Source organism: Panthera tigris, chromosome A1 (genome assembly GCF_018350195.1).
Source record: "Panthera tigris isolate Pti1 chromosome A1, P.tigris_Pti1_mat1.1, whole genome shotgun sequence".
Classification (NCBI taxonomy): domain Eukaryota; kingdom Metazoa; phylum Chordata; class Mammalia; order Carnivora; family Felidae; genus Panthera; species Panthera tigris.
This window is the reverse complement of record NC_056660.1, coordinates 105,405,016-105,420,309: the sequence shown is the minus strand read 5'-3', so window position 1 is coordinate 105,420,309 and position 15,294 is coordinate 105,405,016. Positions and strand designations below refer to the sequence as shown.

The 15,294-nt window shown below is 37.1% G+C and overlaps 1 protein-coding gene across 1 annotated transcript in view; it reads left to right on the top strand.

The window, feature by feature from the left end:
- The window catches only part of FBN2 (fibrillin 2), a 255,813-nt gene that overhangs the window by 126,533 nt on the left and 113,986 nt on the right, over positions 1-15,294 (top strand). The window contains exons 9-11 of the mRNA XM_007087821.2: positions 9,546-9,698; positions 11,204-11,437; positions 12,383-12,520. Of these exons, the coding sequence (XP_007087883.2) occupies positions 9,546-9,698; positions 11,204-11,437; positions 12,383-12,520 (525 nt within the window). The remainder of the gene's footprint in view (positions 1-9,545; positions 9,699-11,203; positions 11,438-12,382; positions 12,521-15,294) is intronic.

Sequence of the window (15,294 nt, the reverse complement as noted above, 5' to 3'; positions counted from 1 at the left end):
ATTTTAGTCAAACAATTTGTGTTCATTTTTTTTTTTTTTTTTTGCATTGAAAAAGAGGCGTAGTCTTTGTTATATTCAGATAATCAAGATCAAGATTCCCAGTGATTTATGGAGGTTGTTTCTCTTCGGTGTCAGATATTTGATTTACTTTGAAATTACGATAAACTCTCTTCATCTCTTGCCTGTCTCTGTAAAGTTTTAAGTCTTTACCTGAACATTCAAAGCCCTTCAGAACCTGGTCCCAGCTTTTATTCAAGATCCATTGCTAATAGCTTGCTGCCTCAACACTCACATTTCTTTCACTGCTGTACATGACCAAACTGCCATACCTTTGTCCATGATAGCTTCTCTTCTGAAGCATCTTGATGTCCCCTCACTGTGCTCATTAAAACCTGGCTTGTCCTCTGAGTCCCCAGTTAGATGTCACATTTTCTTCTTGGGCACAATTAATCAGCCCGTCCCATAATATTTTTCATTTCCTTCATTTCTGGCTTTCTCACATTGCACAGATATTTACACTTTATATGTCAGTCAGGCTATAAGCTCCATTGGTTCTGCGTTATGCTGCTCCCTGGGAGCCTCACATGGTGACTTGTGTAGTCCTGTGAGCTCAATAAATCTTTCACGAATGGATAGAAAACCAGCAAATGGATGAGGTAGATGATGTTGGATGTAAGAATTTTGTGTTGGTTAATAACTGCTTTACATCATTTGGCATCCTGCTGGATGTGGTGTGTTGGGGTCCAGGATGCCCCTAAGACAAGAGCCTGCTTAAGCTTCTAAGAGCTGAGGCACTTTGAGTCCTGTGCTAAGCATGAGAGTCTCCATTCATTTCAGTGTTGACATCCTGACCCAGGAACAAAGGAGATCCCCTAAGGAGGGGAGAATGACACTCCAAAATTATAAAGCCATAGTTAAATTAAGTAACCACCTTAAAACATTTTTGAATAACTGTGTTACGTTTGGAGTAAGGATGTGTTTTCCATATATGAAAAAAAAAAACAAATCTGATGTTTTAATGTGTAAGAGATCTTTGATTTTAATTTTTAAAAATTTGACTGTATTTTCTTAGACTGAATTTGTTTATGATTGAATTATGTATGTCCTGGATATTTCTATGCTATTTATTTTATAACCACATGCATACTGACAATAATGAGTTGGCTGGACTAAGAACTTTTTTTTTGAGTATGAAAATGCATGTTATCTCCATGAAGGCTTAATGCTGCCATAATTTCTTATTCTAGTTAACAAAAATATCCTGAGTCTATACCACATTATAAAGCATCAATAATCACTTCTTGGCCTTTTGGCTAAGATCATGGGTAAAGCATCAATAAACTGCCTTTTTTTCTTTTATGGGTAGGAAAACAGTTTCATATGACAGAAGAATTTAGCTGGGCATTTTAATTTTAAACTAGGATAGTTTTCCCATTTTACTTTATACTAAATATGAAAGTCAAGTGCCTAATTTAATTTTATCTAGTATGTTTTATCAAATTTTCTTTTTAATATCCAGGACAGAGCTTTCTTTTCAACGCAGAGTACTAACATACATCAGTTCTAAAAAGAGTAGAAATATGCCTAATAATCTTTTTCTTAGAAGCATTTTTAATAGCCCAATTTAATGACCTTTGTGTCGTTTTAGAATACTCTGGCATTATTGATACCTAATTTCCACATTGTTATATAGGCAAAGAGAGTGATTGTCAGGCAGCAATGAGTAATTAATGAATTGATAAGAGCAGTGAGCAAATTCTGTATGCAAGATGACGTGCCTGTTGCTGTTATGAACAGAGCCAGCAGGGACCTTGAGCAGAGATACAAAAGCACCAGTCAGCAGCAAAGCCAATGAAATTCAGAAAATGAGAGCATTCAGAAATCTTATAGCTACAACATCCTAGGACATTTTCTTGAGCCTTACAAAAGTTTCAGTGCACTATATTGCCTTGGAATATTCTTAAGGAAACAAAACCTGAAAACATAATGTGAAAAAAAAAATCAGAAGAACATTTGAGGCCATAGGTGATTAATTGCTAAATCGTTTTGTAGGCACTGGATGCTATAAGTCAAAAATTCTTGAGGAAATGGGCACTGGCGTAGACTCTGGCACACAGGTAGGCGCTTCATAAAGGGAACAGGGGTTTGCCAAGCAAAGAAGAAAGGCATGAGCAAGACACAGAAACTTTGTGTGAGGGGCTCTGGAGAGGGTGCGAAGAGTTCATCTGAGAAAGAGAGCTGAGGGGAGGAAATAGTTGGAAACAAAACAAGGCAGATGGTTGAGATAAAGATTCTGTTGCTGAGGTTCTTAACTTCTGTGCTGAGGAGTATCAGATTGATCCAGAGAGCAGTGAGAGTGACTTAAGAATTTGAGCAGGACAGAGACCAGAGACAAAAATCAGTGGGGGAAAAACATTTTAAAAGAAATGAGGAAGATAGAGAGTGATGACCAGGAGATGCTCTTTCTAGGTGGCCATGGGTGTTGATCACATGTGCACGTGCCTATTTGCAAAACGTTTGAGAGATAACCCGAGACGCCTAAAAATGTTTAACTGGAGGGAGAAGGGAAGACAGAGAAGCAACAATATACTGAGTAGTGTTTTACCTTTAACTTTAGAATCATGTAGAAGACAAGTGGTGGAACAGGGATACTGGTTTTAATTAGGAAGGAATGTCCTAGCAAGAAAGGGTTATATAGTTAAGGAAGAAACACTTCATTATTTTAAGGAAAAAAATAAACCTAGGAGCCACAGTGCTTCTATTTCTTTCATTGTTCCTTGTTCTAGTTAGCCTTGTGTAATGGAAACATGAAAGCATACACGGAAGTATTTTAGGAATAGCAAGAATCTGCAGAATTAATCAAGGGGAACCCAAGTTGGCCCCAGATCATCAAAGAGGCAGGTGCAGTCCTCCAGTATCAGGGGCTGCAGCCTGAGACAATGGCTTCTATTTATTGACCACCTACGATCACTAATATTCTGACCTGAGCTAACCTTATCAGTGTTTTCCGGCTGAATCCTTCATTTTTAAAGAGCAAAACTCATTCAACAGGAGATATATTTATTTCGAGGTACAATCCCCAGCTTTTACAAAGCTTTCATCACATTGTGTAATTAACCATTAGTTCTCTTAAATCAAGCTTAGAGTAAATGTCAAGCCATGAGAAAACACTGATAAGAGTACCATTATTTTGCTTCAAGAAGTTAGATCCATATTTTAATCAGAGACGATGAATTGCTTCCTCTTCCACAGTGTGGCTTTAAATGAGACTTCATGTAAACCTTGTTCAGGAATGTGGTGAGGGTGGTAGGAGATTATTAGAAAAATAGACTTGTTTTCATTATTTCTGGCATATCACTCCTGCAGTTAAACATATATCAAGCGTTAGAAGGATTTGTCCTTGTTGTGTAATAAATCTGCCTCATCTGCCTCCGTCCCTAATAATTCCCTATTTCAAGGGATGGTGTGCCTAGACAACTCTTAGTCCTACTGGGTGTCCCTTTTCTATTCTAGATATTCTTGCATGTGACATGTTTTCAACCCAGTGCTTTCCCAAAACCATACAATTTTTGTTATGCAAAGGAATGAGTCTCTGGTTTGGTTTGTAATGTATTTTTAGGGAGACATTAACTATGGGACATCAAACTCATCTGTATTTTATCACAATATGAATTTGACCTTAAGGGTTGGAAGTAGATTGCCTGCTTCTCTGATGTTATTAGAAGAAACTAATCGTAGAATTTATGAAAAAATGTATGATTTATTTTCCAATCCTCTCTTTCTGTCCTTCCACCCTCTCACAAATGACATGGTTTCTTCCAATACATATCTTAGGGCTGAGTAGAGATTTCCAAATCATGTAAAGCAGTGGTTATTTATATTAATTGAATTTGAAGACCCCTCTTGGACACACACAAAATTGCTTTTTAGATCCACTTGGGGTGATAATTCATTATCTTTGAGAAACTGCATTATGGAAAAGCAACTGGGTATTTAGTAATCATTTTAAATGAATTTGTGTTTTATTAGTCACAGTGAAGTCTCCATATATGAGAATCACAGTAGTGCCTACATATGGTGAGGCATTTTATACTGATTTTTCATTGTTCATTGTAAATACAGATTTGTGGACCTCTCACAATATCATTGCAGATTGCGAAAGTCTGGAACTGGTATAGATTCCTGATGAGCACCTACTCATTTTTATACATATTACCTTACTTCCAGTGTGATATTGTATTTGACCCATGAGTTGTTTATAGTGTATGGGGTTTCCATGGTTTGCAAATTTTCCACATGGGCTTGAAAAAGATGTGTTTTCTCCAGTTGTTGAATAAATCTGTCCACTAGATTAAACTTGTGACTTGTACCATTCACATTTTTTCTTAATCTACTGAATTTTGTCTGCTATATCTGCCCATTACTGAAAGAGGTGTGTAAATATTCCACTGTGATAGTAGAGTTCTCAGTTTCTCCATGTGGTTCTTTAAGTTTTTGTGTATATATTTTGATGTTATGTTACAAAGTGAAAAATATCTAAAATATTATGTTTTCCTGGTGAATTGAACCTTTTTTTCAATATGTATTGGCTTCCTAAAATTGTTTTCTTCTTGATCTATTCCTTAATACTTTATTTTTGTGTATTTTATTTCATTGTGCATCACATTTTGTGAGTGGGGTTTAGAGGGTTTAAATATGTTCCTGGTGTATATTTTTCCTGTCAATCTTTCGTTTTCCTTAGGTTGTAAATATATCTTCTCTAAACAGCCTAAATATTAAAAAAAAATATTTTTTCACAATCTGAAAATCTTTGCCTTTAAATTGAGATTTAAATCCATTTGTATTTATTATAATAACCAATCTGTTTGTACTTCTCTTACCTTCTTTGTGCTTCTTATTTATCTTTCTTTTCTGTTACTTTTTTTCTCTTTCCGGGTCTCTTTTTTATTTATTGGTTTCTCTCCTCCCTCACACCCCATTCTTTTAAATTTATTGGTTAGAAATTATATACTTCCATTTCTGTTGTTTTAGCAGTTATCCTAGCATTTTAAGGTGCATATGTAACATAAAGTCTAAAATTCATCTGTATTTTACTCATACAAAACAATGAAAGAATATTAGGATGGTTACTGCACTTAGATCTCCCCCTCTCAACTTTTAAAAATTCTAGTCAGTTGCCACTCTGTTTGAAACAAATTATTATTTCTGTGTAATATTACAGAGTTTTTTTTATATATACCTGCATATCTAATTATTTTTTCTCATTATTCCTTCATATATTTCAAACCTTCTATTTGGAATCATCTTCCTTTTGCTTGAAGCACCTCTTCTAGAATTTCCTTTAGCAAGAATATTTTGGTAGAAGATTCTTTCTTTTTTTTTTTTTAATGTTTATTTATCCTCGAGAGAGAGAGACAGAGACAGAGTGTGAGTGGGGGAGGGTCAGAGAGAGAGGGAGACACAGAATCTGAAGCAGGCTCCAGGCTCTGAGCTGTCAGCACAGAGCCTGATGTGGGGCTCGAATTCACAGACTGTGAGGTCATGGCCTGAGCGGAAGTTAGAAGCTTAACTGACTGAGCCACCCAGGCGCCTCAGAAAATTCTTTCTTTTTATGAGTTCCTGAAAATCACATTAATTTTCTCTCTGGAAAGATGGTTTCTTGGGATACAGAGTTTTAGGTTGACAGCTGTTTTATCATAGTATACAGAAGATGCAATATTCCATTGTATTTTAGCATCCACTGGTGCTATTAAGAAGCCATTGATTGGTTCAAATATTCCTTGGAAAGTAATCAGTCTCTCTTTTTAGCCATTTTTAACCTCCTTATTTTTTCTTTGTGGATCTGCAGTTTCATAGTGATGTGGCAAGCTGTGTATTTCTTTTTATTTTTCCCACTTATTGGACATCATAGATCTGAGACTGTCTTGGAACTTTGTTAGAACGATTCTAAGATAGTATCTGTTAAATATTGCCTTTTCCCCAATAGTTTCTAGTCTCTTACTAGATGCACTTTACCTTCTGATACTCACCTTCATATTTTTTAACTGTTTTTTCATACATTCTCCACGGCTTTGTCTCTCTGAAGTACACTGAAGATAAATTATTCAGATACGTCTTCGAGCTCACTAATTCTCTTTTCAGCTACGTGCAGTATACTGTTCAATACATCCACTAGGCATTTTATTTCAGTTGTGATAGTTTTCATTTATAGAGGTTTCACTGAAAGTTTTTAAGACTGTTCTATCATGGTTTATGGACCCTTTTTATCTGTTCACAGTTTCAGACTTTAATTGCCTTAAGCATATGAAATATAATTTATTTATAATTAATATTTAATGAATTATCGTTAAAAGCAGTTACAAATTGTCCACCTGTCCTGACCATTCTCATAGCTGATATCTGATGTTTATTCAGCTGCTTTTGTTTATGTAGCCTTGTTTCTTTTTTGTGTTATTTACTCATTTATTTAGCTATTTATTTTTTTGTTAGCCACTCCTGTCTCTTGGGACTTTGCCTATGAGAATTCTTTGAGACCTGCTTAATATTAAGTCCTAATTTGCTGTATTTTACCTTTGTCAGTTGCACGGTATCCCTGCCTGAGGACCTCTATGTAGTATATTCTTACTTTGAAGTTTTTCAGACTGCAGCCTAGTATGAATTGAGACACCAAAGTGTCTCTGTAAGGAAGAGCTTGGAGTTAAGATTCTTAGGAGAGGTTTTTTGTTTTTAGTTTAATTTTGTTTTGTTTTGTTTTTTAACCTCCACTCAACACTGAGGTAGAGACAGATAAGTCTCTTAGCTTCCCTCCTGTACATTATCACCTTGTCCTAAGGATATGGGTCTTTGGGGCCCTTCGTTTATGAGGGAGTTTTCTATTACTTTTTGTGTTGGAAGGGAGAATCTGGGCTTTTTATCTTTTATTTCCTGGACCCTGTGAAACTATCAGGGCTGAAATTGAAAGTCTCCAGAGTTTTGCAGAAGCTGTAAAGCTGAAACTTAGCTGTGCACTTACCTCTCAAGATCCTGTTTTCACTTCATTGTGAGACTCTGTTTTTCCCTTTCTTTCATGCCAGCTGGGTAATGTAATGTATTTTTAAAATACTTTTTCATATTTTAGGCAGGATCTTTAAATTTGGAGGGACATTCAGGGTAGCTAATCCACCATTCTGCTGGGAACACAACAAATACTGTTTTATTTAAATCTGCCACAAACCCTGTTCCGAGAAGGAGAAGACTTAAATATAGTTGCAAAATCAAGCAGTAAGATTTTGATGGAAGAACTAAGTCTTCTGATTCAAGGCCATGGTTTTGCTTTTTTGTTGTTTTGTTTTGTTTTCTGAGTTTTGTCTTTCATTTTTTCTCAAACTTCATGGTGCAAGCTCCTCCTTGCAGAATCCTTGAAGACAGACATACATTCAGCCTACTTTGTAGTACCGAGTGTGTTTCGTAACTGAGATTATTGCTATGAGTTTAGGACTTTCTAATCTGCCTTATCCTATTCTTGAGGAATGTAGCAATCAAGTAAATCTAGGAATATGATATCTGGGGTTCCTGGAATAAATATTCCAAAAGTTAATTTCCTGGATCATTTTTGGGAATAGACACCTACCTGTGAACTTATTCCCAGTGGCAGTCTGTCCAAGCCCAGCTTGGAGAGTTCATGAAATGTCTGCCATGCAGTTTGCATGCATGCTTCAAGTGGAGTACTTTGCTTTTGGGCTTAGTGACTTCCTTTTGGGGAATGAAAGGAGGTGTTCCGATTCTTAAAGGCAGTACCTTAAAGCCATTTTAACAGTAGCTTATTTATTTTTTGACAGTAGCTTAGAAGCATCCTGAGGTATACTACAGACCATTTGAGAAAATAGTATATTTGTTTCAAAGTCTCTATCTCGTACAAAACAATTTAAGCTTTACCTATTAATTGAACTTTTTGGCAATTGCTACATTCATCTGCATCAGTGGAATGCAGCTCCTGATTGCCGTGGTACGCATTTATTCTTGCCATCATAGACAAAACTTCTTTGAAGCTTCTTGATAAAAGTTGAATCATATATAATAAACCAGACCCACAATTTTGTCTCCGTTGGGTACCATAAAAACAGTTTTAGTTTAAGCTCACTGGGTTTATAGATGATATTAATATTTTATCCCTGTGCAATTTTGCATTTTATGTTCTCTTCTGATGACGTCTTCCAGACTTCATCTTCTATTTTGATCCATTTGCTACTCTGCTGCCAGAGGGACCTTTTATTGTAATCAAACTTGATCATGTCAGTGCTCTACTCCCAACACTGCAGGATAATGCAAAACTCCTCACCATCACAGTCCTGCCAGGCCCCATGGTTACAGCCTGGTCCTCACCTGACTTGACTTGTCACCACCATTTGACATCATTTATTGCCCTAATTCTCAAAAATGTCTTGTCCCGCCTCATGGCTTACAACACGTGTGTACACACCTCGTTCATAGGTATGTACCTTGAGCCTGACTGTCCCTCAGGGTTCCAGGCTCCTGTATTCAACATCCCAGATGTAACATGTTTTAGAGAAGCCTTGTACTATGCCCCCGAATCCTGTTTTTCCCGTTGTCTTCCTGTCTCAGCTGTCTTAAGTCAAAAACTTAGGAAATTTCCAAGACTCTCTTAATCTCATACCCTACTCCCAAGCAATTCCCCCTGGCTGTACCTTCAAAATATATCTGCCATCTGACTGCTTTTATCATTGTCACTGCTACCACCATCATCTGGGTCCCCATTATCCGTCACCAATTCCCATCACTGGTATTCCTGCACTCACCACTGTCAACAGCCAAAGAGTTCTTTTTAAAAATGTAAACCATTGTCTTTCCTCTAACTGAAAGCATCCAGTGACTCTTACAGTACTCCATATAAAATTGAAAAGTCCTTCTCTAATGGTTCACGTGGTATTGTGTTTGGTATTTCTCTGAGCTTAGAGTCTTCCACTCTCCTTTTGTGTTCCCTTCTCTGGCTGCATTGGCCCCTTGTTTTTACACACATTGAGCACATCCCCTTCTTCTTCTTCCAACTTCTCTTCCCTCATATAATCACATGGCACCTGGTCTCATATCATGCAGGTCTCTGCTCAGATGTCACTGGCTCAGAGGAGCTGTTTGTGATCAACCTTTCTAGAACAGGAGCTGGATCAGTCAGGTATTGCTGTGTAACAAACAGCCGTAAACGCTCAGTGGCGAACAGCACTGTGCGTCTGCAAGTCAGCTGGAGATTGGATAATCTAGGCTGGAATTGGGCTCTTTCTTTCAAGCTCTGGCTCTATAATATGGGCTCACATCTGCTTTGTGTCTTTCATTACTGTATGCCTGGGATATGGCATGGAATAGGTCAGTGAGTATTTGCTTAGTAAATGAGTAAGGAAATGCACAAATGTCATAGAAAGCAAAAGAACAAATAGGTATAATAGGGGTTAAGTAAGATTTCCTTCACTTAGCCTCTTCTAATATGTAAAGTAATGGATGTAAGAACCTGAAATAATTCTTCCACGCCTTCTCTTTTGTTTCCACATGTTCAGATCAGAGAACAGGCACGTGTTTCTCGGGCCTGGTGAATGGTCGCTGTGCACAAGAGCTCCCGGGCAGAATGACAAAAATGCAATGCTGCTGTGAGCCTGGCCGCTGCTGGGGTGTCGGAACCATTCCTGAGGCCTGTCCCGTCAGAGGCTCCGGTGAGCAGCTGCCTGCTTTGCTTGTCTCCTCAGGACGAGCAGTGTTAGGAAAATCAGCAACAGTAATGTACTTTGCTCTTCTGAAAGTCCAGTCATATGTGTATTCCTCTCTCTGTCTTCAGTATGACTAGGGTGTTTTGGGGAGGGATAGGGCAGCATTGTTTATTTGGGATCAGTTTTTATTATATCCACTTTATTAATATCAGAAAAATTCCTGAAAGCCGATTATGACTGGTCTTTGTGTGAGTAGTTTTAAAAATTATTCTGAACATCAATATTTCAGTTCATTTTAGAAATCTGCTTATCTTTCATTTCAGAGCTATGACTGTCTTTGAGTAACCTCCATTTATATTTTATTTCATAAGTGCCCCTATTTTCTAGTAACCCAATCCTTGGAGATATTTTCTCATTTCTAATGACCTGAATATTAAGAATACAAGGGTAGAAGGACACCTGTCATTCATTTTGCTGTATTAACTAACCATATAATTGAGGTTGTATGTGGAAATTACTTTAGGTTAAATGGGAAGTAACTCCTCTTGTTAATGTGATATGAATGGTAAATTATAATTAATGTTTATCAGTTACATACAGGCATTCAATATGTCTTACTATGTAGCCTTTATGTTAAACTATAGTATTATGAAAACAACTAAACTTTGTGAACTATTCTTCTAAAGATAGGTGTCTATATGTACTGTTATAGAGAAAAATACTAAGGCATATTCCTTCAAAATCTCTAAGCTATCCAACATCAAAATTGAGTAGTAAAAAGTGTTAAAAAAAAAAAAAAGCACCAATAATGCATAGTATATAATTTTGGAAACTAATGGTCTCACTAGTAGTATTAACCCTGAGACAATTGCTTCACTGAAATAATCTTCATTTCTACTGACACAGTGCCCTAATTCTGAGAACAGATAAGGAAATAAGGAGATGACTTAAAGGCTTGCTTCTTTTCTCTCAGTGTTAATACTTGGGAAAATAAGGCGAAGATTGAAAAGCTGACTAAACACTGTCTTCTGTTAAAATCCATATTAGAAAAAAAAGTATTTTCTGAAGCCACCTTAATCACGTAAAGAATAGAAAGGAGATAGGAACAATGTGTAGGTGCAATGCTGATGAAGTTTTCATTAAAACCAAATATAAATAATGAATTACTTAAAGCTTTCGTTTTCATCCATTTAACAAAATTTCTTGCATTCATAGTTATATCTGGAATTTCACAAGTTGCACTTGGGGAGATAAAATCAAAATGCACATATAGACAATTCTTTGGTTATACAACCCAGTTAAAATATGGCAAATAGGTTTTAATTTTTTTTCTGAAACTTCTCTACCATTTCCTGCTACTGCTAGCATTGAAAACATTTATCAAGACAATATCTTACTTGTTCAGACCAAATAATAGAGATAATCTAAAATAATCTTACAGTAGAGAGATGGTTTTTATCGTGCAGAAGGTCATCCATCCATGTTTAACTCATGTTTTTTTTTTTTTCTAGAGGAATATCGTAGACTTTGCATGGATGGACTTCCAATAGGAGGGATTCCAGGGAGTGCTGGTTCCAGACCTGGAGGCACTGGGGGGAATGGCTTTGCCCCAAGTGGCAATGGCAATGGCTATGGCCCAGGAGGGACAGGCTTCATCCCCATCCCTGGAGGCAATGGCTTTTCTCCTGGAGTTGGGGGAGCTGGCGTAGGAGCCGGAGGACAGGGGCCCATCATCACTGGACTAAGTGAGTGTTCACTCTTTGTGTAGACACTTCAGTTTTCTGCCTTAAATGATACTTTAATACCTAACATCTTTTTCAGAAGGGGTGTGTGTGTGTGTGTGTGTGTATGTGTGTGTGTGTGCATGTGTGTAAAACTTATTTCAAGATCTAAAATAATGTAGTAGTAAAAAATTCTTAGGAAAATGCTGTTTTTCTCTTCCATAAGCTTTCTAAATTGGAGACAGGAAGAGTGACCCGAGTTCGCTTTGAAAATAAAGACAAGAGCATGGTAACACTCCAGTCCAGATGACGCCATTAAAGAGCATGTTTTTGGTTCCAGTATATTTCATTTGGCCGTTTGGAGCTGCCCTGTTCATACACCCCTTGAATTATTTTCCAGGACCATTTTTCAACTGAGATAAACTGAATAAGTCTTTCTCTTGCTCTGTGCCTATCCAAATATTTTAATGAAATATCTTTCTTTTCCTCACCCTTTTTTGTTGAATAACTTGGGCTTCCAGCCAGAACTGGCATTGGCGTACTTGACATTTAAGTCCATTCTTTTTATAAGAACTGCTCTTGCTAATAATATTTAATGATGTCCTACAGTGTTCTGTTTATTCTTTTTGGCATGTGGCCTATTTACTATATCTGAATATTCAGCACAGTTACAAAAAAAAGGGGGGGAAATGGAAAGCATTCAAATGTACAGTAGAACATTCCTGAAATTTTGAAAAGACATCATTATGGGCAGGGTTTCCAGATGTATAACTTAACAAATGCAAGTTACTACCATGTGTCTCAGGAATATCTTTTAGATTTTCAACATTCAAGTTTTAATGTAGAATAATGTGAGCCTTTGATATGTGCACCTGAGTGGACTATGAAATAGCCTTTTAAAAATCAGCTGTAATAAAAGCAGTGCATGTTGTAATGATGAAACACCACTTGTGCTTTCATTCTGTGTAGCTATTCTGAACCAGACAATAGATATCTGTAAGCACCATGCAAATCTGTGTTTAAATGGACGCTGCATACCTACTGTGTCTAGCTACCGATGTGAATGCAACATGGGGTACAAGCAGGATTCAAATGGGGACTGCATAGGTAAGCTCACGATTCTTTAACCCTTCTGTGTTTTTTCATAGCTTTAGGAACAAATTGGACTGGATATCATTAAAACAAGAGTCTTTTGAAGCAAAGCTAATTTCCAGCGTGTCTCTGCTGTGTGCATGGTCTTCCATAGGCTCTTTCAAGAATCTGCCACTTTTTCACATGCTAAATATTGAGATTTCTGTCTCTGCCTCTCTCTCTCTTCCCTTCATAGCTGAACAACACTGGATATATGGTAGTGTCGTCACCATGCAGAAGAAGGTGCAGATTGGGAGGTTACAGTTCATGAGTCACTTTTGGACATATTGAGTATTAGGTATCTGGGACATTGAGTTATAAAGGTCTAAAGCTAATGGGAGTATTCAGAGCTAGAGTTACAGATCGAGGCATCAGTGAAATTCAGGTGACTCTGAGAACCGTGACGGTGAGTATTGTCACCCAGGCTGAACGAACCCCAGCAGGAGTAGAAAGATAACAGTAGTACTGTGGCTGGAACCCTGTGCAATAGCAGCATGGTCCCATAAACAAAACTCAGTAATAGCATTGGTGAGATAGCCAGATAATCCAAAAGTATTACGTCACTGAAGCTCCACAGGGGTACCCTTTGAAGAGAAAAGTATCGGCAAGTGAGAAGTATGGCAGAAATATCATGAGGACCGAAAAATCTTTTGGATTTTATGATGAAGAGGGTTTTGATGATCTCTTGAGAATAGTTTTAGTTTAGGAGTAGTTTAGGGAACGGTTGTGTATATGTTTCATGATTAGTATAACCCTAAATACCCTATTTGGGTTCACATCTTCTGTTATAGCATACAGATGACAAGACCAGGAGCAGATAGTATCATAATTTTGCCAGGGCAAACTGAAAAGTTTTAAGTGCACTATGATTATGAGGGAAGATGTGAGCCAAATGTGATGTTTTGGAAAAACCAATTATTGTAAACTAATACAGAGCTCTAAGATCAGAATGATTCAGTGAGGCTTACCTCAGGATCCTCATGTACAGTTGCACAAGTTTTGCACTGCACAAGTCTAGAGGGGCTATTCACATAATCTATATAAATGTCTTACCCTAGGGTTTTACAGGAGCCCTGGCTTAGCTGATACTCCCAGACACTGGTTTAAGTGATAGACCAGGTGATTATTTTTGGATCACTGTGAAATACTGATATATTTATTATTATATGACTTGTAAGTGACTTTCCTCTTAGAAAACATGATTATAAGCATGCAATATATAAAATCTTATACATACATACAAAATCAACTGAAACATGATTGACTTTTGTTAAATGTATATTTATTTTTGAGACAGAGAGAGACAGAATATGAGTGGAGAAGGGGCAATGAGAGAGGGAGACACAGAATCCAAAGCAGGTTCCAGGCTCTGAGCTGTCAGCACAGTGCCTGACACGGGGCTTGAACTCAAGAACCATGAGATCGTGATCTGAACTGAAGTCAGGTGGCGAACCAAATGAACCACCCAGGAGTCTCATGATTGACTTTTTTTTTTTTTTTTTGCTACTAATGTTTGTGATTCATATGTCACTGCATGATTCACTAACCAACAAATAAAAATAGGCCAAAAGTTAAATATTTTGTTTCAGTTAGCCACAGACCACCATTTAGTTCATATTAGCACCCAGGTGTACTTCATTCTACCTAGGAAAACACCTGTACTCTGGGGGATTCTGTGAAACATTGGCATAAAGAATTATCTTTAAGAATCAAAAGTTTTTTTCTGTAGTCATGTGTGCAATCCAGCATCTCCTTAACCAGGGTTCGTGTAGAGAATTAAGTCCTACAGAAAGTGATTTCAGTAACTATTTTCATGAATCCCCCCAAGGGTGATGCACAGGTAGCGTAACTCCAGATGCAAAGGATAGGAGCTAATCACATACAATGGATGTCCTAAATAGGTCCTTCCTTTTCTGGAACCCACATGAGAAGGGCTGCTACCACCCTTTTTAAAAACTCTGTCTATGGTAGCATTGGGATTGCACGTCTGTACAGGTAAGGTGTTAATATACCTCTCAGTTTTGTATTTTACCCAAACGTTGTTACAAACAGTTCCATTCTAGATCGGTCTCATCCTCTGGTCCTGCAAAGTTAAAACCTAAGCAAGATTATCTTTCTAACCATAGTAATTCATAGAGACAAAGATAAGTATCAGGGAATATTTTCAGAAAGTAAATTTTTAATATTTTTATTTCAGTATATTTTGTAGGGTCAGCTTCTCATCAGTTTGAGTTTTTAAATAGGTCAGGATATCAGAAAAAGTTTAGAGGATATGAGTTAAATAGTGTTTTAAATTATAGGAGCCCAAGATAGGATTGGTAGCTACTTTAATTATGCTGTGTTTTGAGGAATAACAAACAGCCATTGTTATTTGGGAATTTGTGGTAGATACTGATGAAGTGTCCTAACATGAAAGGTGGTAACTCTTTTAAAGGATCACAGAAAAGGAAAATAGAATTGGGTCCATTTTGCTGTTCTAAGAATTACTCCTGAGACCTGTAAAGTTTTATTTACTCACCACATTTTTCTCTCCTTTTCCTGAGAGTTCTTCTGTCAAATGTAATTCTGGCACTTGTTTATGTGCATATAAGAAAAACTGCTGTTAGCAGTAGGTGTTAATTCCATTCAAATCATTTTATTTTGGAATAACAAGAAATACTTTCTGTTTCTGTTGGGCCACAGGTAATCTTAGAGCCCTTGCCAATTAAGTGATTACTAATTTGGAATATAAAATACTTTTCAAGGCTAAA